The sequence below is a fragment of the Peromyscus maniculatus genome, chromosome 7 (assembly GCF_049852395.1).
Source record: "Peromyscus maniculatus bairdii isolate BWxNUB_F1_BW_parent chromosome 7, HU_Pman_BW_mat_3.1, whole genome shotgun sequence".
Classification (NCBI taxonomy): domain Eukaryota; kingdom Metazoa; phylum Chordata; class Mammalia; order Rodentia; family Cricetidae; genus Peromyscus; species Peromyscus maniculatus.
The window spans coordinates 30,036,902-30,060,603 of record NC_134858.1 but is presented as its reverse complement, the minus strand read 5'-3'; the positions used below and the strand labels follow the sequence as shown (position 1 = coordinate 30,060,603).

At 48.9% G+C, this 23,702-nt stretch overlaps 1 protein-coding gene across 1 annotated transcript in view; it reads left to right on the top strand.

Moving 5' to 3' along the window:
* Kcnj5 (potassium inwardly rectifying channel subfamily J member 5) overlaps positions 1-22,816 on the top strand; it is a 34,232-nt gene extending 11,416 nt beyond the window's left edge. The window contains exons 2-3 of the mRNA XM_006994496.4: positions 10,458-11,396; positions 15,679-22,816. Coding sequence (XP_006994558.1) covers positions 10,460-11,396; positions 15,679-16,001 — 1,260 coding nt within the window. The 5' untranslated portion in view covers positions 10,458-10,459 and the 3' untranslated portion in view covers positions 16,002-22,816. The remainder of the gene's footprint in view (positions 1-10,457; positions 11,397-15,678) is intronic.
* Positions 22,817-23,702: the final 886 nt, after the last annotated feature.

The following is a 23,702-nucleotide window of genomic DNA, read 5'->3' as shown; positions in this document are numbered from 1 at the left end:
TGGAATTTTGCCCCCCCCCTTGCTTTCTTTTAATATTGAGACAAAGGCTCGTTGTGTAGCCTCATAGGCTCTGAAGCTTGTTATGTAGCCAAGGCTGCTCACACATTTGCAATCCTCTGGCTTCAGCCACCCCAGTGCCGAGGTTATAGCCACATGCCACCATGCCCAGCTCCATCTCCAAATCTTTCTCTAGACTTTCTAGAAGAAAAGCAGTGGGTCCACAGCATCACCCCCACACCGTGCCATCCTGGCACAGTCCTTCAGGAAGTGCAGGTGGACAGGGCTTGCTACAGACCCCCACTGTTATCCCGAGTTCCCCAAGCTCAGAACAATTTTGTTTACATTTACCATCGGCTTGGATAACTGCTTTTCCTAGACTGAATAGAAAGCAGTATTTCAAGTCTTAAAAAAAAAAAAAAAAAAAAAAAAAAACCCACCCCACCCAATGCAAACCAGGTTTAGAGGCTCACACTTACAATCCCAACACTCCAGAGGTGGAGACAGGGGAGGATCAGAATTTCAAGGTCATCCTTGGCTCGAGGCCAGCTTGGGATAGTGAGACTCCATTTAAAAAAAAAAAAAAAGTGGGATGAGGTGTGAGAACGCCTATTATCTGCATAGGACTGATAAGCAACTGTTCAGGGTCGGCCTAGAGAGAGCCCAGAGCAGCCTTACCCACTGGCCTCTCTGACCTGCTTTTGTAGGCAGCAGAGGTCAGTGCACATCTTGGATTCTGTCTGCTACCAGTACATACACTGGGTTAGACACAGTATTTAGGAGTGAAGTATTTGCCTCGGCTCCTGGCAGAAGCAGACTCCCTCAGATGAAGAGTAACGCTGTGGTGAGTGGTAAGAATGGAACCAGGGGCTGCCGCCCAGCCCATGGTCTTCTCTGTAGGGTCCACTCCAAGCAGATGCTTCTGAGATGGAAGGAAGGAGGACAGCATTGTGATTCTGCCGGAAGGGTTGATATTCCCTGGACCACAGGGGGTCTCCATCTCTTTGGAACAATGAGGGACATTTGGGAGCAGGGGATGCTGCCTTCTGGCTCAGGGGTATCAGGAGGGAAGTAGGGGAACACAGGGAGAAGACAGCCCCAGTGAGAGCAGAGAAGCAGCCATGCTCCTGGCAGCCTGAGAGCACAGCAGTCAATATTAATCGGCTTCCTGGCACAGATCAGGTGTCTGTCAGTCTGGCTGCAAGCTGGGTCAGGTTTCTTGAAGTCACAGAAGCATGGAGCAACTTGGCCAGACACTGAGAGCTGATGGGGAGCAGCCTGCACTCAGAGCATGTGAAGTCAAGAGGAACCTGGCCCTGCCACTCAGGCACTGCAGGCTTAAGCAAGCAACTAGCCGGCCATGCTTTTGTGATTTGCAAAATGAAGCTATTACAAGGGACTTCCTAGCTGTGTGTGAGAGGATGCAGGGCATAGACGCCCAGCGCCCAGATTGGCCTGGCATTGGAAGCATTATTCCTGCTCGGTCCCTGTCCTCACGACAAGGACAGGGACCCCTCTGCTCCCCTCTGTAGGCACTCTGTGCTACAGCTCTGCTGGCCCTCCCTGACTTCCTCAGCCACACCCAGTTAAGAAGTGTGCCTTGGATTGCATATCATTCTCTATGGAGCTGACCTGTCGGCCATTATGTGAGCTGCCTGCCATCCCATGAGCTGGCTGAAGTCAGGGAATAGACCTGTGGTCTTCACTCACTTGCCCACTAGAGCCTTCTAGAACCACAGAGCTGGTTGCCCTGTGCACTCAGGGAGGGGTAGCCTTGCCACCCAGGAAGGTACCGAGGGCCATGAGCAATGATGTCACTGGGACACCTTGGGAAACATGGAGATTCAAGGAACCCCAGACTCGGTTAAGTCAGAACTTGCATTTCAGCAATAGCTCCATGAATGGAAGTCACAACAACGCTAGTATGCCGATCTCCTAGGTTCCTCTATCCCCAGGGCTCAGCCAAACACAAGTGTTCAGTGGGAATTCATTAGCTGACTAATTGGCTGGCTGGTTGGTTAAAGCCTTGCTTCTCATCCCCTGGGGCTTTCACACTTAGTGCCTTCCTTGCTGTGACCCAGACTGACCTAGGTGGGCCAGCGAAGAATTCAAGATTAGATCCCACCTAAGCTGGTAGACCAAATACGACGAGATTTCTCGGGAACTCCCCGGTGGGTTTTTAAAGATTTATCTCTGCTGGTCTCTGTGCCATGAAGCCTCAGAGTGCTCTAAAAAGGGTTTTCGCTTTAAGAATGATAGTTTTGAAGCCGTGGGAAATCAAGATTGGCCCCTGGGGAAAAGCCAACTTTTTAGTGTGGTTTGCCCACAGGCTCTCGGGGGAGGGAGGGCATACACTGGCCCCTCCTTGAGAAAGCGACCCACAAGGTGAGGAGACTGGGCCTTGCCCATTACTGAATCATACCAACTTTCCCTCACCCAGAGCCCCGAGGCCAGCTGTTCCCACTCTTCCTGGGAAGTCCATAAGTATCTGGGGCTTTTCCCCAGACAGCTGGATGGCCTCCCATGGACTAGAGGGCAGAAAAGTGACGAGAAAAGCATGGAGTGTTCCGTCCCAGAAGGGATGCTGTCCTAAACTGCTGGGAGGATGATAAAAACTTCAGAGTCACGTTCTGCAAGGCCAGCCTGAGAGCCTCGGGTCTCAGGGTTCCTGGGTTACCATTACATCCTGAAGCCTCAGGTCTCGAGGCCCTCAAATGCCCTCCTCAGGGATCCCATTCTCATGCCCACTCACAGCTCAGAGCTGCCATCCCCATGAGGCTTTCCTGATCCCACTGTGCATGGGGGCCTCTTCCTCCCCCAAACCTTTCTACACTTTGCTTCCGTGATCTGGGGCAGCATCCCAGGAGCAGTAAGCAAGCTGTTAAGAACTGTGCAGGCCAGCCCCAGAGGAACTGCTCACAGCCCCTGCCCCAGCTCTGCCTAGGGTAGGCCAGCAAGAAGGAAGTGTTCTTAGAGAGTCCCCCAGACACAGCTTCTGGGGAAGATAAGCCGAGGAGGAGTTCCTAATCATGGTATGGAAAATAGAGAAATTCAAATCTACAAACAGTGTGTGTGTGTGGGGGGGGGGAGTATAAAACAACACACCATGCACCCTTGGGAAGATTTAGAAGTTCCTGTTTTCTCCTTTTGTAAAACAAAGACAAAAATTCCCCTCGAAGTGGAGGAGATGGAGCCACAGGTTCAGGAGGCTCTCAACCCACTGGCGCACCTTCCTTGACTAGTGGAGCACTGTCTGGGAACTAAGGAGATTTGGCAGCCGGCAGATCCTCTACTGAGCATCCAGGTCTGCACTGTTTCCATTTCCACCACAGGAGATGGCCACAGACGTGACTAATATCGTACAACAGCCTCCACTTAGCATCAGAGGTATAGCCACTGTGTGATCACGACCCTGCTCAGTTCTTATACGGAACCTGAGCTCCTCTTCCCCGCTCCTGGGGATGTGAGAAATCCAGTCTTTGCCCTTGGAGGACTGTGGCTGCCTCGCCAGCCATCGCTGGCTACTGTCTGTTCCCAGAGGCAGCCACTTTACTTGCTGTGAAGACCCTTCCATCTTTAAAGAAAAGAAGAAACCTACTGACTCCTGCTCCATGAAAGTCCCTCAGTGGGTGACTATCAGTAGACCAGGCTGACATCACCTTCGAACTGCACCAACCATGGGAGCAGAGTACCTAAGTCCTGGGATTTCATGGAGTGTGTTTAGGGATAGGGATCATGGAAGCATCTCAGAATTCTTCCTGGTTAAATGTGCCTTCTCTGTGCAGGATATAGATGCAGTTTCTTATGCCTTTAATTCTCTGCATGCACATTACCAGTTGTGAGTCTCTGTCTTAATTCCCATCTACTGCAAGAAGAAGCTTCTCTAATAAGGGTTGAGTGATGCTCTGATCTATGAGTACAGCAATATGTCATTGGGAGTCATTTTATTGCTATATTCCTTTAACAGAATAATGGTAGCAGGTTTTACCCCCAGGCTCATGATCTATCTAGTCTCAAGTTCTTGGCCTCTTTAGCAGTATCAAGTATGAATTTCTCTCATACAGTGGGCATTAAATCCACTTTTTTATTTATTGAATCTAATTTTTAAAAAGTGGTTGGTCACTCCCATAACATTTGTACCGCTATTGCCTATGTTGCAGGCAGATCTCTGTTGTTGGTTGCAGGGTTTGTAACTGAGTGATACTGATGATTACTTGTCTTCTCTGATAGCATGCGAAGTACCTTCCAGCAGCATGAATGCTAGTCAGTAGGGGTGAGGCTTCTAGTTGGGCACCAGCTCGGTTTCTTCGTGTTTGGCATAAGTGTTATCTTCAGCAATCGGCCTTACCACCAGGCTATGGAAAGTAATCAATAGTCTGTGAACTTGGGAGAGGAATCTATGGAGCTCCTTTGGCCACTGACTCAACATTAACTTTTTGTTGTTGGTTTGTTTTTTGCTTTTTGAGACAGGGCCACTTTACATAGTCCTGGCGGTTATGTAACTCACTGTATAGACCAGGTTGTCCTAAAACTCACAGAAAGGTGCCTTCCTCTGCTTCCCAAGAGCTGGGATTAAAGGCATGTGCTACCACACCCAGCTTCAACATTAACTCTTAAAAGAGGAGCTAATAGAATATAATGTTCTGATGTTTACTGCAGATCTAGATTACTGGTGGACTTCAGATTTTTTTTTTTTTAACTAGAAGGAAGTTGTTGTCCATTAATGGGCTTCAGTAAAGCTCTGAAACATCCACCCTTTCTTCTGGTATTTTAAATCTAAACGAATACAAAGCTGATGCTTTCCGTGCCTCCATCAATGGTCTCCAATGCTGTCAAACCTCATCTAAATATCTAACACACTCATCACATTTATCCAGAATAGTATCCAGACAGCTCCACAGGGACATGTGCATGTCCTCCTCTGTGTCCCTCCCTCGAATGTCCTTCATCACATGTCCCAAATTTCAGAGTATCCAGCTGGCACATGGGAGAGAAAGAAGAGGCTTGTGATTCCCATTTTCATAATTGGAATAACTTAGACTCCCAGCCTGGTGCTCTGTCCAGGAGGTACCACCAAGACTGAGTATTGCTCTTATCAGACTGCCATCCAGGGATTCCTGGAACCCTAGCATCTTAGACCTTCCCACGTTCCAGAGATTTCTGCACTGTGCTGACTGTCTGGGGGGATTCTGTGCACCAAGGTCTAGTTAATGAATGTCAGTTGCATCCATTTGCCATCTCAAATCCAGATCCCTTGATGTGGCTTCTTTTGAGTCTCTCCACTTGTATTTGGTATCAAAGGAACTAACCCTCTTTGCTGCCCTTGAAGCTGTCTTTGCAGAGACCTTTCATCATGCTCTAGTAATTCTTCCCATGCACAGGCAAAGGGGCAGCCAGAATATAAGAGCAGTAACAGGGTGGCCAGATGTAATAGGGTTTGCTCCAGTTGGAGCCCCGAAGAGAGCAGCTGGGATGCTCAGCTTGACTCTAGCATGCTTGTGCCTTTCTTCATGCCTCTCTGCTACACACAGTTCTGTACACACTTGGAGTACCAAGAGACAGTGCTAAGAGGTAAAGCACAGGTAGGGTGGGCCTGCATTTTACCTTCTTCACTGCTCTGTGTCCAGCGCCCAGTTCAGGGGCTGGACTATAGCAGTTCCTCACTTAATACCCACTGGATGGATGCATAATTAGTTGAACGGATCCTAGAATGTGATTTTAAAAGTCTACTTATATTGTGCCTGAAAATCTGTTTGAGTTGATGGGCACACGGGCATTGGAGTCCAGGATTTTCCAAGATGAGCCTGCTCTTAACTTTTAAAGAAATCTGGGTAGTAATGACTCCATGATCAAGGAGCTTAATAACCACACTGCAAACACCACTGAGGTTTTTATGAACTTGATTTTTTAGATGTTTTTTCTCTGTGTGTGTTTAAAATTTAGGAAAAATGAGTACCACACTGCATTTAAATCCAAGGAATGAGAGATTATAAATATAGATAGCACCCAGCTTAATGACAGGAGTACAGTCTGAAGAAAATGCACCATTAGGTGATTTTGTAGAGCTTGTTTATACAAATTTAGATGGCTGAGTACAGGCTGTATTACTACTTGACATTGTCCTGGGGGACCAGTGTTATTTATATATGCAGTCTGTCATTAGTCATAGCACTATTATGTGGCATGGGACCACATTTTATTTATATTTGTATCATTGTAGCCTTTGTAGGGTTCCCCACGTGGCCCCCAGGCTAGAAGGACAGAGAATAGTAGCTGAGATATACAGCATAGGAAACTGAGGCCGATACAGATAGCACTGTTTTTCTGTGGCCCACAGAGCAAGTTCACTGCATATTGAACTCAACCCCAAGTCCTAGCCTGCGTACTGGCAGCTGAGATCAAACACTTGACAGGAAGCAGCTTGAAGGAGGAGAGGTTAGTTTGGCTCAGGGCTTGAAAGGATAGCCCATCACAGTGGAGAAGGCACGCTGCACAAACAGCTGGAAGCACAGGCAGTGAGAGCTAGCTCACATCTGGACAGACCAGGAATCAGGGGAAGGGGCGGGACTTCCGTGGCTCATGTGCTTTCTCCTTCTCCTTTATGACTCAACCTGGAGCTCCAGGCCATGGGGCACTGCTGCCCACACTCAGGGTGAGTCTTCCCTCTTCAGGTTTACCCCTCTGAAGACACTCTCACAGACAAGCCCGAAGTTGGGTCTCATTAATGACGTACGGGATTCTTAACCCCATCAAGCTGAGTACAGAACTTAGTCATCACACACTGGGTGATACAAGGACTATTTTAGGCATAGGCATAGCTCTTAAATCAGAAATATGCAGCCTTTTTCTCCTTCTCCTAGCGTACAACTTTTTCAGACCTGGGCAGAGGTGTCCTAAAAAAAAAATCTTCCTTCTAAGACATCACAGGGCCCTCTCCTATAAGAAGGCATAAAGTGTATTTAAAAATAGGAAGGAAACAGTGCAGAAAATCAGCAGAGCCAAGGGCAGAACACACTTTCTCAAGTGCCCTGAACAGGACCCATTCTCATGGCCCTGCCTTAGCCCTGCTCAGCCTGTGTGGCTGGGAGAGCTCATTAAAACACTCAGCTGGAAGCCAGTGTGGGTGGCCACAACTGAGTCCCCAGGAGTGCAGGGGCTTCAGGGCTACCAACACAGTTCACCAGCCCTCGGAATCTCTGGTCAGGTTTTTGGTACAAAGACTCACCCAAGGGGCAGAACAAAATCCCATACTCTATAAAGATGGTCCAAGCATTTCCCTTTTTATTTCGTTTATCTTTGTATCTACCACATGTGAAAGCAGGGAGCAGGTGGCTGTGCGCCGAGTGGGAAATGGCCAATGGATGTCTGAGACAAATGGCCCTTCAAATGGATGACTCTTCAATATGACATTTTAAAGGTTACCTTGAAATTGCTGCAGCTGCCCAGGTAGCAAAGGAAAAGGGTGCGAGAGTCCTAAAATTTCTCAAGATGGCCAAAATTACCTTGATTGGCCAATGGGACAGGTGGCTCAGTGGTCCATGTCACTGGTATTTTGCTCTTGTCCCCACTCATGTCTATAGTCTTGTGATCTCTGTCAAAAGAATTCAGAGAAGACATAGAGAATATAGTTAGAAGACATAGTTTATTAGAGTAACATGGGACACCCTCAAGGGGTGAGAATGAGCCATGACCACAGAGAACTTTGTGTTGATTTACATTTTAGCTAGACCACACTCTTTCTAGTGGCCTTGAAGATGAAGCCCTGCTCTGGCTTCATCTCTTTTGCTTTGATAAAATACTCTGACCAAGAGTAACCTGTGAGGAGAAAGGGTTCATTTGGTTTCTATCTCCCAGGTCACCTTCCATCATTGAGGGAAGTCAGGACAGGAACTCAGGGCAGGAACCTGAAGCAAAAGAATTCGGATTGCTAGCTCACTCTCTGACTGGCTCCCTGGCTCGTGTTCATCTAGCTTTCTTCTACAGCTCAGACCCACCTGCCTAGGGATAGTGCTGCTCACAGTGGGCTATGCTCTGCCATATCAGTCATCAGTCAAGACAATCTCTCACAGACATGGCCACAAGCCAATCTGATGTAGGCAATCTCTTGAGACTGTCCTCAGGTGACATTAGACTGTGTCAGGTTGACAGCTGAAGCTAACTAGGACAACAGCTTCCCCAAGGGGTATTTTCCTGTCCAGATGATTGATGGCCAATTTGACTGAAACTTACAGGAGTTGGCAATGGTATGTATGGAATGCATACTGCTGACCTGGAACCAGCTTTAAATAGTTATAAACCAATGTCCTCAGGCAGTTGAGGATGTCCCATGGAAGAACCAGATTTGACTCAGGTCCCTTTCCTCCAACCCATAACTAGAGTCGTAGGCTTCACAGGATGTTGATTATAAAGAACAGGTCCAGCCCTCATGTCTACCAGGCCTGCTAATTTCTGACTGGCTAACTAACAGCTTCATGACCACTTATCAGAATGGTTCCCAGGAGTTCCATAAAGTCCCAAAAACTAGTGTTAGGGAACTTCCCACAAGGGACTGCCTCCAACTGGATTCCAAAGATAGACAGACATACCAAACGCCAGGTGAACAATCCACAGTGTGTGCTTAGATTCAGGCCTGCAAGAGAACAATTTTACTGGACCGGATCACAGAGTGGTCAAGACACTTTGTTTCTCAGCCAGTACAACAAAGAAAATGGAGGCCGAGGAGGAGAATTATACATTGGGAAAGGGTGTTCTTGTGAAACCCAGGAAAGTTGCTTTATGAAGAATGACCTAAGATGACATATGCCAGGGTCAGAGCTCAAAGAAAATTCTCGAAATAGCAGTCTGTTAGCCAAAGTTTGAGCCATAGGACATCACCAAGTCATCAGGGTTAAGCCTCTGGGGTACAGCAAGCTAAAATCAGATTCCAAACCCAAACTGGCCACATGCTGCTTCAAGCATCATTTCCTCAACTGAAAAATAAAAAGATGAGCTCAGCACAGTGGCACACCCCAGCAACACCAGCACCACAGCCTCAACAGGAAGACCAGGGTTCGAGGCCAGTCTGAGCTACATAGTAGCTTCCCTACCAATCTGAGACTGTCTGAAAAACAAAGTATAAGCAAACAAAAACCTTAGCAACAACAAAAGAAAAATGGACAGATTATATATAACCATCTAATCACTAGGATTAAACAAGCAAATGGAGGAACATTTCTTAGCTCAACTTCTCCCCCGAGTAAGCTGTTCTCAGTAGTCAGAGGGGTTCACAGTCTCTCCTATCTTTATCAGAGTCTCAAAGCATTTTAAATGAGCTTGAGCAGAATGTCAGGAAGGCAACAGATGGAATCTTCCAGGTGTCCACGTGTCTCTTTGAAGTGTGCCGTGCCCTCTAAAAGCAGTCCTTTTGAAAGCCTCGGGGCACGAACATCTCATCCATCTCAATTTCTCCAGGACTAACTAGATCAGATTTTTCAAGGGTGCATCTACACAGTGGTTTGTCATTTTAATAAGTGCTCAGACGGCCAGCCAGACTCCCCATACAGACAGCATGAGTGACCACTCAGCGAAGCAGACATATGCTGCCTTTCCCGTTCCATCAGCTGCCAAAGGCTCCCCATGGAAAAAGAAGACGGGAGGCAGGGGCCTTTAAAGCACAGCACAGGCTTGGGGCCAGCTGAGTAGGAATCCAGACAGCAGCCTTCACACTCTCTTCTGCTTTCTCATTTATCTTTCCATTCCCCATGCAGCAGTGCTTTTGAACCAGTGTGTATCAGGCTATTCATCCTGTTTGTGTGTTTGGAATGCAGCAAGGAACAAATAGACACAAAACCTGCACGTGAGGACCTTGTATCCTAACAAAATATGAGACATGATGGGATAGAGAAGCGGGTCAGTGGTTAAGAGCACTTGCTGCTCTTGCAGAGGGCCTGAGTTCAGTTCCACCACTCACATGGCAGCTCACAACTGTCTGTAACTCCATTCCCAGAGGATCTGATGCCTTTTCTGACTCTATAGGCACCAAGCATGCACATGGTGCACATACACACACAGGCAAAACATGCATACATGTTTTTTTTTTAAACGAAATCTTTTTTAAAAGAAAGAAATGCACCCTATACACAGTATATAATGGGGATTGCAGTCACTAACTCCAACAGGCTATTGCATTAATCATAAGTGACAATCCATGAATCATAACAGGCATTTAATAAACTGTGGCAATTATTTTGCTTCAAATTGCTCTCAGGTCTCTTCAAATATCTTAAACACTTCATGTGTAATTGACCCCCAGTTTTATTCATTCAACAAACTCCTGAGCATGGGTCATAGACTATGTTCTTCAGTGGCACCAGGGATACAAAGAAATCCCCAGAAGGGGGCAGCCTCCAGTCCCAGGTCTGTACTAATCAGAACAGGGCACATCACTAATGATGCTGTCGTTTTAATCCATTGTGTCTCAGCTATGGCTGGCAATTCCAGGAACGCTATGAGCAAAGACATGGAGATAGGAGTCACTTTCCAGGACCACAAGAAGATTCCCAAGCAGGCACGGGATTACACACCGATCGCCACAGACCGCACTCGCCTGCTGGCAGAAGGCAAAAAGCCGCGTCAGCGCTACATGGAGAAGAGTGGCAAGTGCAATGTGCATCACGGCAATGTCCAGGAAACCTACCGCTACCTAAGTGACCTCTTCACCACCCTGGTGGACCTCAAGTGGCGCTTCAACCTTCTGGTCTTCACCATGGTCTACACTATCACATGGCTGTTCTTTGGCTTCATCTGGTGGCTCATTGCTTATGTCCGAGGTGATCTGGACCATGTGGGTGACCAAGAGTGGATTCCTTGTGTTGAAAACCTCAGTGGCTTTGTGTCTGCTTTCCTGTTCTCCATTGAGACAGAGACAACCATTGGCTATGGCTTCAGAGTCATCACTGAGAAGTGTCCGGAGGGGATCATACTCCTCCTGGTGCAGGCCATTCTGGGCTCTATCGTTAATGCCTTCATGGTGGGTTGCATGTTTGTGAAGATCAGCCAGCCAAAGAAGAGAGCAGAGACCCTGATGTTTTCCAACAATGCTGTCATCTCCATGCGGGATGAGAAGCTGTGCCTCATGTTCCGGGTAGGTGACCTCCGAAACTCCCACATCGTGGAGGCCTCCATTCGTGCCAAGCTAATCAAATCCCGGCAGACCAAAGAAGGGGAGTTCATCCCCTTGAACCAGACAGACATTAATGTGGGCTTTGACACTGGTGATGACCGTCTCTTCCTGGTGTCCCCGCTCATCATCTCCCATGAGATCAATGAGAAGAGCCCTTTCTGGGAGATGTCGCGTGCTCAGCTGGAACAGGAAGAGTTTGAAGTTGTGGTCATCTTAGAAGGAATGGTAGAAGCAACAGGTAAGACATTTTGCCCTCCTCAGCTACCTCAACCTCTTCTGCTCCCTGGAGCTTAGACCACTGTGGCTCTAGAATGTACACATTTGTGTGTAAGAATCCCAAAATGACAGTGAGGACACCCTGTTCCATCCCCAGTGTGACCCGAGGGGCAGTTACCCAAGATAGAGCACTAACCATCGCTAACACGGGTTGAACTCTCCAATTCCTAGGTGTGATTCTAGACTTTAAACATATTACAGCCCCGGGGTCCTCCCACACCTCCACAGGGAGAATTCAGGGCTTAGAAACAGAAGCACAGATACCAAGCCAGCAGGACCCCAGAACCAGCCCTTACACCAACAGGTCAAGGTGCTTCCTGCCCTAAGACAGGCATGGGGTGATTGCGAAGCCTGGGCTGACTAAAAGAGTTGATATTTTAGAGTGAAACTTCACGGCCCTGTTAGTGGTCTTCATCCTTCCTAATGCTGTGACCCTTTAGTACAGTTCCCCATGGTGTGGTGACCCCAACCATAAAGTATTTTGTTGCTACTTCACACCTGTATGCTTGTTTGCTCTTACGAATCAAAATGCAAATATCTGATATGCAGGATATCTGATGTGTGACCACTGTAGTGGTCACAACCTACAGGATGAGAACCACTGCTATACATGTTGTGGGCCTCATCATTAGGAGAGGATGGTGTTGTTTTCGGTTTCTGTGACAGAAAATAGAGTATCACCTAGAATACGACCTAAAGCAACTTGGAAAGGAAAAGGTTTACGCATCCTTTAGGTCACGGTCCATCATGGAGGGAACTCAGGACAGGACCTCCAGCAGGGGGAAATTGAAGCAGAAACCATGAAGGAAGAAGGCTGCTTACTGGTTTACTCCCTCTTGCTTGCTCAACTTGCTTTCTTACATACAGCACAGGCCCACCTGCCTAGGGATAGTATCACCCATGGTGGGCTGGATCCACGCAACCATCAATCAAAATACACCCCGGGGACATTCCTGATGGAGGCAATTGAGAGTCCCTCTTCCCAGGTGACTCTGGTTTGTGTTGACAATAAAGATTCACCAGGGTAGATGGTACCCAGCATGCAGCCTTTCCTGAGTTCACGGGTATCCCAGTACAACCCATTCTTAAAGAGCACCTACGCTCCAGATATGGGAGAGATGCTGTCCTAGCCGTCCTCTCTCAGGAGCAACCTGTCCCCTAGCTGTCCTTCTGCTGTGGCAGATCTCTCTGAGGTGACTCAGGGAGCTCAAGGTCTAAGAGGACCTGAACTCTACTTCAGAACCACAGGCACCAGCCTCATGGTTGGACCTTTGTACCTCCTACTTCTTGGGAATGAGGGGCCACTGGTCAAATGCTGTGACTGTCTTCCTTGACCTTCCTTCTCTTTAATTCACCATTAGACTGAGCAGCAGGCTAACCCTAGTGACGATTTGTTCAAAACTCCCCCATGCTCAGAATAACACATCTTCTTCAAAACCTTACAAATAGTGTTTATGTGCTTCTCACCCCCTTTGCAGATATGGAGGCTGAACCTCAAAAGTGCCAGGCAGACATTAAGTGTTCATACTTGGGGCTTTCATTTACAAGTCTCCAGCCTTTTCTGCACACCACACTGGTCCCTAAGATGTTAGAGGCTTGTTAAAGGTGACCAAATATACCTATCAGCCCTTGAGAATCTGGCTACTGGCTGGGAGACTCAGCACCTCCACAAGGCTTCCCATTTCCAAGTCGGAGTCAGGCAGGATGATGGTGGGCCCTAGAGACTGTGCCTAAGGCTGCCTGGCCATCTGCTGGGGGCCGGAGCCTCGCCAGGAAGCATATGGTGGCAGCTGGAGGAGCCCCTGGGGCTGTGGCCAGTCAGGAAGCAGGAAGCGCATTCGTGTAGATGGGGACTCTAGGGTCACTGTGTCCTTGGTAACGGGGTCACGATAGAACACAGGATCACTTTCTGGGGAAGGAGCTCCTCTCTGAGGTCCTGGAGGAGGGATGGGGCGGAGACAAGTCTCATCTTGATGTTCTCACCGCCACAGTGTGCGGCAGGAGCACCCACAGACCACCCAGCCGAGGGGGTGGGTGCTGATCCCATTTGCGGGCTCCTCCTTCCATATTTCCCTGAAAGCCTTGGCCTATACTGTCTTGTCCTAACTGCTTGGCTTCCTCGCCCAGAACCTGTGCAAGCTAATCTTTGCTCTCTGTCTGTGGAACCATGTGGGAGACCGAGACCACCTACTCACAAATGGCGTGAGTTGTTTCATTGTTACGCTCCGGGAACCCAGCCTTGGCCTGAACTCAGGCCTAGCTTGAGTTGAGCGGCATAGTTCTTCCACACCCTTCCGATGTGAATCTGGGCACGTTGCTTGACTTGTCTGCAAATGAGGGGAGTCAGTCTCATGTGCTGGTGGGAACACGAAAGGACCACATGGAACGCCACAGGTGCAGCACACAGCTGATCCGTGCCTTGAAAGGTAACAGGTGCAAGCAGCCAGCGTCCTGGCTACAGGATAGCCAGGACCATTTTCCTAGAGGATGAACAGGAAGAACCAGGCAGAGAGTCCCACAGGACTTCTGCAAGCACTCTTACGGGAGTCCTGTGCCAGGGTCTTTTCAGAGTCCCTGGGGGCCTGCAGGCACTGGGCCTGGGCTAGCCTGGTCAGTATCCAGTTCGGGTGTTTCTACCTCTACTGGGCTGTTGAGTGAGGCCTGATTGAAAAGACCTGGCTGGGGCGGGCATCACCCTGAGCGCAAAGAGTGGGCTATACAAGCCCATCGTGGATGGGATGCTTTGCGGAGCCCAGACTGCTTGTTGACAAGGCCTGGAGTGGGAGTGGAGAAGGCTCTCCTTCAGTGCCCAGAGAGCACAAGCTAGTACTTCCTTGAGCAGAGATTAAACAAAAATTTGCTTTTCTGTGACCCTAAGCACAGAGGCTTCCTCATCCATAAACAAAACTGCCCTCCCTCTCTGGAGAGAAAGCAACACCTAAAAATAACACAGCGGTGGCAGGGCTGCACAAACGGATGGGAGGCTTCGGAGCATCCTCAATCAGGAGCCGGGCTGGGCGTCAGGCTGCTTCTCCTTCCTGTGCACGTTTGTGTATGGAGACATGCACATGTATGTCAGCATGTATGTGTCCATGAGTGTGCAGGCTTCTGTTTGTATGTTCACTCAGAACCATTTCCCTATGTTCTGAATGCCTGTCAGCAGCATCCTGATTCGTCACTCCGAACTTACCTTGTTCAAAGCCTTGGCCTGCCTCCTTCCCAGTCCCAGCCTTCTAAATGCTGCTCTCAAGAACTGTGTCTCCAACTGTTTCGTGCCCCCCTTTAGCATCTAGAAATGTACTCCAGCATCTCGCCAGGGCATTTTTCTTTTTCTTCCCTATTGTGGTTTGAGCTCCTCCACAACAAGGACCATCTTACAGTCAGCTTTATCTTCCAGATCAGTGGCACAAAGTAGATGTTCAAGAGGCACTTGAAAAAAATGATTGGATGAGCAGATGGTTGGATAGATGGATAATTGGAGGAATGGATGGTGTCTTAGTTACTTTTCTCTTGCTGTGAAGACCATGACCAAGGCAACTCATAAAGGAAAGTATTTCATTGGATTGTTTGCTTGCAGCTTCAGAGGGTTAGTCCATTTCCATCATGGCAGGGAGCATGGCGGCAGCAGGCAGGCAGGCTGGAGCATGGTGCTGGAGTAGTAGCTGAGAACTCACATCTTATCCACAGGCAGCAGGCAGGGGTTGGGAGGGAGAGAGACAGGAAGACAGAGACAGAGACAGACAGACAGACAGACACACACACACACACACACACACACACACACACACACACACACAGACAAACAGAGAGAAAGAGACTGGTGCCTGATACAGGCTTTTGAAACCTCAATTCCAACCCCCAGAAACACAACCTTCCAACAAGGCCACACCTCCTAATCCTTTCTAAACAGACTCCTAATCCTTTCTAAACAGACTACCAACAAGGAGCCAAACATTCAAATATATGAGCTTATGGGGGCCATTCTCATTGGAGGCACCACAGATGAACAGATGATTTAATGGCTGGAGATGGGTGTGATTGAGTGGATGGACAGACAGATAATGAATGGATAGTTACATGAATAGATGACTAGATGGCTAGATGGATGTGGAGGTGAGTGGGTAGGTGGATGGATGGATAGATGGATGGATGGATGGATGGATGGATGGATGGATGGATGGATGGATGGACGGATGGATCAATAAATGGTTGCATCTTAATGCATGTGGTTTCTGTTTCCCTAGGCATGACTTGCCAAGCACGAAGCTCTTACATGGACACGGAGGTGCTCTGGGGCCACCGATTCACACCAGTCCTCACCTTGGAAAAAGGCTTTTATGAGGTGGACTACAACACCTTCCACGACACCTATGAGACCAACACACCCAGCTGCTGTGCCAAGGAGCTGGCAGAAATGAAGCGGAACGGGCGGCTCCTGCAGTACCTTCCCAGCCCTCCCTTGCTTGGGGGGTGTGCTGAGGCTGGGCGAGATGCCGAGGCTGAGCAGGATGAAGGGGACGAACCCAATGGACTGAGTGTGTCCCGGGCGACCAGGGGCTCAATGTGAGGTCTGCGTTCTACCCAGAGCCTCTTCTTACCAGACACCGAGGAGCCTGGGCGGCCGGAGAGGCCAATTAGTTGAGCAAGCTTTGTGGGGCCCCAGGAGCATGGGAGCTCTATGGAGAGGAACAGCGTGCTGAGCCCTCACGGCTCCTCTTCGGGGCCTCTGAGCAAGGGGCCTTGTCTAGCCTTCACAGACAGTGCTTTCTAGGCCTCGGTGAGTGGGAGCATTAGCTAAGGCTGTAGCCAGGGTGGGGTTCCCAGAGAGAGAGTTTTAGGGTTCCATCTACCCTCTCTCTGATTACTGGCACCTGTTCACTTCCCTCCCGGATTTTGTCTCCTCTAGGGACCGACAACATCACCCCTGATTCTTACCACTGAGGCCTGTAGATTGAGGGAGCGCAATTCTGTCCATGGACGCTCAGGCCCACAGCTGGGGATGAGTTCACAGAGGCCTCCTCCCAGGCCAAAGCTACCCAAGTCAGGGACAATGCCTTTTAGTCTGAGGCCACAGCCACTCACTAATAACTTCTTTGCAAGGCCCCTTGTTCACCTCTGTTACTTCCTAGTGCGTGCGTGTGTTTTCCTCTTCTATCTTGTGTGGACACTACGGCTTACAGGGTAATTGAGTTCATTAGCGTGACCCGGGACACTGACAATGGACCTAGGAGCATACACAATGCTGTCCTCGCAACTGCCTGGGACTCCTAGTCATACTGTGCCTTGCACTTCAAAGCGGGGAATCCCAGCAGTTGTGCTTCTGGTAGGACTTTGTGGTCCAAGAACTTCAAAGAACCTGTGAAGCGGTCCTGAACACGTGAATTTCAGAGAGCCAGATGAACTCATTGGTACCAACCCAGGGCGGCCGCGGGGAAAGGAAGCGAGGAATGTTTTAATAGAGGAATTTGGAGCCTGGTGGACGGATGCATCCTAGCACTTGGCAGGCGGAGGCAGAATTGTGAAGCTGAGGCCAGCCTGGGCTATACACCCGTCTCCAAAAGGCAAGAGAGAAAAACTAACAAAGAAGGAAACGTCTGCCTCAGCTGTTGCTTGGGGGCTCCCAGGAGGAAAGTGGACTACGACACAGAGGTGACAGGTGGCCAAGGGTGGACCAGAGTCTTAGATTGGTACCCAGAGGCCTCTGGACCTCCCTCCTACAGAACAGCTCCAACATGGTGGCGGGACCCAGAAGGTAGTCCCTGAGAACAGGAGGTGAGAAAGTCGGCAGGAGAACCAGGAAAAGAAGAGCCCGAGAGCAGAGAAGAGCCTTGAGGTCAACAGTCTTGGAATCTTTTCCCTTCCAGCCTGGAGGACTGATTGATGGTCAGGTCAAAGAATCTTAAGTAAGAAAAATAAGCTGGGCCCGGTCTTGGAGAGATGTTGACACGCTCCCCCACACCTCTAACACAGTCCACACCCGAGTGTCCATAGTTCTCAACCAGCCTTTGAAAAGAGAAGCACTTTCCTGTCAGGCCCTGGAACACTTTCCCTGGGATCTACAAGGAGAAGCTAAGGGAGCCAAAGGAACAGCTTCTGGACCTCAGGCCTTTTCCCCCTCAGACTAGGTTCCCAGGTCCCTGGGCTGATGAGGAGAAAGTGGCCTGAGATGAACAGTTATACTCGTTAGCGGCCCCCACATAGAAGAGGGGATTCTTTACTTGGCACCTGAACTAAATCTTGAGAAATGGTAGGCAGTGAGGGGTGTGTGTGTGTGTGTGTGTATGTGTGTGTGTGTGTGTGTGTGTGTGTGTATGTGTGTGTGTGTGTGTGTGTGTGTGTGTATACATGTGTGATATGTGATTTGTGGTATGTGTGTATATGTGTGATGTGTGTGCATGTGTGTGAGTGAATGTGTGTGTGTGTGTGTGTGTGATGTGTGTGCACGTGTGTGAGTGTGTGTGTGTGTGTGTGTGTGTGTGTGTGTGTGTGTGTGTGTGGTGGTCCAGTCCCACAGTGATAAGGTACCAGTTATGGTCTCAAGCATCTTTCTATGTGAAGCAGGTCTAGCAGGGCATGAGAAAAGAGATGCCATCCCCACTCAGGGAAGAAACCCAGCAGGTTCGCAGCACCCAGTAGGTAAGCTGCAATCAGGAATCTAGGGAGGGAGCCTGCTGTTAAGCCTGGGTGTCTGGGGTAACAGGAAATGCAGCAACTGTCACGAGAGACGGGCACTTGGCCTGGCTTTCCACACGCCAGGCCTTCACAGGCAGGACCAGCTCTTCTCCTGGGCAGGCCTTGAATCCTGTCTCGGTCAGGACCCACAGTGAGCCGAGTAGGCAAGGATAAGAGGCAGCAGCGAATGACTGTCTCAGGGCTCGGCGGTGGGCTGGCTCCTGTTGCACACTTGCCTTATCTGTGTTTCTGAAACACTCCCCAACTGGCCAGGAGAGACCAGTGGTCTGGGGGAGTCAGGGCACTGCTGTGCCAATGAGAAGCTGTAGAAGGTATCAAAGAGTGGGCACACTCCTTAAGATCCCCTCAAGCCAGAGCTGATCTGTACTGGAATTAGGTAGATACTAACCTCATTCAGGTTTCTATCATGGTGACCTAAATGTGAGGGGACTGCCCTTCACATCTCAAGGACATATCCATCTTCACGGACAGTTGAAGTTCACCAAATTCTTCAAATCATTTTCTGGAAGTTCTTGACTAATAAATTTAAAACATGGGTTTATAATTTAATGCCAAGTCTGATGCTGGCCAATGTGTCCATGGGTCACTACTCGTACATATGAACCACATTAGCCATGGTCCTTACTGTATGACTCTGAGCTCATTCCATCCCTGATGGCCCACAAAGAAGTGAGGCAGGGCTGAAGAAGAGGTCAACAATAATTCCCAGAGATCTCTGTTCCTTGAGTTTAGGAAGCTGACTTCCTGCCTTAACTACCATGTCCTTCCTCTCTGGAAAAATCCCTTGCTCCATGTGCTGGCAGACATTTCCCAAAGACAAGTTCTTGCCAGTTTTTTTTTCCTCCCCACCAATCTGACACCTGCTAGGTTCTGCCAACATGACCACAAGATCCTGTTCCCAGGACTCTCTCTTTCAGATACGGCTCCCACTGGCCTCCTATACAATCAAGGAACCCACTTGCCCCATTTCGCTTGGCCGCTTTGAGATCTGAGCTGAAGCGGTTAGCATTGATGGGGAAGAGCCCCCATCTATCGGGGAAACATGTGCCTGCTTGTTATCTGTAGCAACTGGGAACCTTCATTCACACCTCTTATCCCATGGCCTGCCTTCCAGCTGGGCTCGGCCACGTGAGTCCTGTGGAGCAAGGGCCACAGAAGCAGAAACAGCTCACCCTGGGGCTGCATGTTGACTTCTAAGACACATCTTTGCAGCTATCCTGTGTGGGACTGCGGTGAGATGCCCCTCACAGATCCCTGGACTTGACTCTCCAAACACTGCAGTGAAGGTATCTGAAGCTCATTGCTACCCCAGAGGAGAGGCATGGCACCTCTCAGGCAAACACGGTGGGGTCACCATCCTGCACAGACACCCTTAGGGATCAGCGCCCAGGCTGAGGCACAGGCAGAGGCCCAGCCCTCACAGTGGTGCTCTCAGGCTCCCATGCTGTGCTGCAGAGCAGTGTTCCCTTCATCCTGTAGCAGGATAATTAGGAAACACCTTTCTCTGACTCCCAGAGAGCTAACAAGCCTTGGAAAAAGAGATTCTGTGGGCAAGAATGGGTTCTCCCGAGAGTCGACTTAACCGCCGGGCTTGGGTTCTCCAGCAGCATCCTAAACTATCGTGTCAAGTTTGCCCTCCTGGGGGTGTGATTTCATCTTATGAAAAAGAACATCATGACACCACCAAAAGGTCACCCAACAAGACAGCCTGGTCTTAGACAGCTCTTCCTCATTTAAAATAGATCGTTCCTAAGTTCCTGGAATTCAGGTGCATTCCCACTTGGAGCAAACTCACTTGTGTTTTTTTGTTAATCAAAAACCTGCCATGATCGGTATGTGGCATTTAGGATGGTGTTGGGGTGGGAGGGTCAGGCCTAGAGAGACCACTGCCTCAGTAACAGGGTTCAGTCTCCACAGGGAAAGTGCACTTCAAGATGGCAGCCAAGACAGACTGCCAGGGATTCACACTGCTCATCTGTCCACAGACAACTTTCACCTTTTAGTTAATGTTAGATATTCAGAACCCACCTTAAGTCACGAGTGCCTTTAAAGTTCCTTCTTCCTTGGAGAAATTTTGAAAATACCCACTTTAGGGAGTCCCTGGGCTGTCAGTCTTTAGGCGAGGCCTAAGGAATGACTGTTATCAGGGGGCCCTGGGGAAAGACAGGGAGGCCATAGGAGTCATGAGCCCTCAAATGAGATGTAAGCTCCATGGAGCATGTCATTGGCAAGGGAGTTGACAGGAGGTGTGCTCCTGTCCTGGTCATCAACTGGCAATGTCAAAATCTCACAGAGACATGATAGCTAACTAGATATTCCTCACTCAGACTCCGCTGTAAAGATAACACAGTGAGCCAGGACATCGATTCATCTTGAGAGGTGGCATGAGAAGCCGAGCTGGGACAGTGCAGCTACCACGTACTGGACATCCTTTGTCTTGACCTAGCACCCAACCCCAGGGTAACGAGAGGGAAGGAAGTCAACAGATGTGCCGGCAGACAGCAGCCACACAGGCTCCTCCCATCAGCAGTCAGCAGCCAGGAAGAGTCTCCGGTGACAGTGAGTGCAAGGACTGCCCAATCAATGATGGTAGAAAACACAGACACAGCCATGGGCCAGGAAGCTCCGGGAAGGCCAGCAGCTTCTCACTGGGGATACCCCTGCCTGTGGGTGCCACGATGAATCCTGTGCAGATGTCTAAAGCAAGGCTATGGGAAAAGGAATCCCAACGGGCATGCTTGCCACTCAAGCCCGGGCTGTGAATTGAGGAAGGAGCAGTAGCTACGTGAATCTGGTAGCAGAGCCCCAGAAAACCCACCCCAGGTACACATAACAGGTACCTCTTTAGACCCTAGTAGAGTCCAGCAACAAGCTGGGTCAACCTGTTTGTGGTACACAAATGTCTAGGGAAGAGTTTTGGAAATAGAAATGTTGGCTGAGTTTTTTTTTTTTTCCCCTCTAAGGGACTATTTGCTTTTATTCAAAAGCTGCTATTCAAATAACCTTGGCTTCCGTGTGCTGGAGGCAAGCTTTCTAAACCACAGGGGAGAAATCGGTGAGAACTCAGTGTGTTAGCCAGCACATTGAACGTCATTCTTCTCAAACGGTAAAAGTGTAAGCACAGAGGACCAGGGTCATTCAGGGTGAGCTGCCGTGCAAGGAAAGTAGCTGGTACATCTGTCTGTGCACTCAGCATCTCCCTGTGTGCACCTGCTAAATGTTGCTGTCACATTCTGAATCACCTCTGAAATCAGCACATTCATGGAAGAGACTGCAGCCAGCCCTGTGTGATCGGAAACTTCCAGGCTCTCCTGGCTGTGCTCTCCACCTGGAGCAGTGAGCAGCTGCAGCCATTCAGGAATTCACGGGCCATCTGTTGTCCTCACAGAGTGGAGCTCACTGGGTCTGGTCCACAGAGACAACTGGAAAAGAAGGAAGCATGTTCATCGAATTGACTGTGCTCAAGAGGGTAGGAAGAGCCATAGGGCTGTCATGGCTGCACTGAGAGGGCCTTCCCCTCCCTCCTCTCAGGCTAGAATTCTCCCCATGAAGACAACCTATCCTTTGGGGGCCCGAACCGCCTCTCTATGTATAAGGATGCCCTTGTCTGTATGCCTCCCAGAACTCCCACAGCAGGAAAACCCGGGCTTCAATCCAGCAGCTATTCATTCTGATCATTCCCTCTGGGCCTGGTAGGCCTTTGCTAACTACACCAACACCAGTCTCATGGTGAAGGCTGAAAAACTGTGCATCAGGAAACAGAAGTCCAGGCTGGGATATATCTCAGTGAAAGATATCCTGCAAGGATGTGGGCCTAATTCCCAGCATCGAGAGAGAGAGAAACAGAGAGACAGAGGGAAACAAGAAAGCAGAGGGCTCGATCACAAAATGTCCAGAGGGGCTGGGTGGCGGTGGCACACCTCTGTAATCCCAGCACTCGGGAGGCAGAGCCAGGCAGATCTCTGTGAGTTCGAGGCCAGCCTGGTCTACAGAGTGAGTTCCAGGAAAGGCTCAAAGCTACACAGAGAAACCCTGTCTCAAAAAACCAAAAAAAAAAAAAAAATGTCCAAAGGGCCTCTGAATTCTCATTACTTCAGCTTTCCTACACATACCATCATATTTACTGGAGATCCACTATGTTCCAGAAGCAGGAAAAGACATTGTGGATTCAGTAGTGATCAAGTATGTCTTAGCCTATTCTAGCTGCTATAACACCAATGCATCAGACTGGATAATGCAGAAACAATGGGGATGTACTGTTAACAGTCTGCAAGCTGATACATCAAGATGCGCATGAGCACATTTGCTACCTAGTAAGGGCCATTCCTCATGAACGATAACTTCTATGCATTCTCACACCGCAGAAGGGGCAGGCTTGCTCTCCCACGGGCCTCCCATATAATTAAGAAAATCCCATTCATAAGGGCTCCACCCTCATAATCCTCTTCTAAAGTCTACTTTCTAATACTATTACCTTGGGGATTAAGTTTCAACATACAAACTTGGGGGTGAAATAAACATTCAAACCCTAACAAAGACAATGAGATATTGTCTCTATGGAATTTGCTGCCAGAACACAAAAGTCACACAAATAAGAGAATGGTGGGTACCAATAAAACCCAGGAACAAAGTGGAATGCTGACCCGGGGTTGACTCTGATGGGCTTGCCCTGGTTGCTGAGACTAGACTAAAGGACACATGAGCTGACCAAACAAAGCAGACAGTTCCAGTCATTTGGGGCAGAAGGACAAAGGGGCAGGGAGGTGGAGTATATGTAAAGTTCTGAGGTGGAGAACTGCCACAAGCCGCAGGAAAATGTAATAGAGCCCAGCTACTATCACAAAAACTACTGCTTGGAAAAGTCAAGGACTTTTCCAAAGGTCAAGCCACGGCTTAAGAAGTCTTGATGATAATTCAGCTTTTGTATATATTTTAGCTGGTTCCTAAAATGATTTTCTTGTGTGCTTCCAAGAACTCCTAACAGTGTATTTATCTAAAATACCCATCAAATATCCAAGGCCAACTGATCTCCTGAACTAAGGTAACACCCTTGTGGAAATGACGCCTGTTTCCTAGGTCAGGAGGACAGCTTTATTTCTTGTGCAATCTGAGATCTTCCTTTTCTATTACTAACATTATAGACTCCTAACTTCTTACCTAACCACTTCTAGGTATGTAGACTGAGCACACAGATCCCCTTCTTGATTTACTAGCTGATCATTAGCTCTCAGTTGCCCTCCTCCTTTAACCACTCCATTTTCAGGTTGTAAAAGAAAGCCTGATGGTCACTGCCTGAGGAAAATTCTTACCTGTCTTTATGACCCCATAAGAATTCAAGCCTGGTGATCTTGCTCTGGCAGAGGATCACTATTGCTTGAGCTTTTATCTGAATACCCTAGAGAACTTGAGAGAGAAGAACTGGGAAGTATAAGGAGGATTTTGACCAGAGAGAACAGGAGGATGAGATGAGGAAGAGCCAGACAGGGAAGTACTAGATGGGTAGGAATGAGATGAGAAGAACCTAGATGAGGCAGAATTAAGATGAGAGAATTAAGATAGAACTTAGAAGGGACAG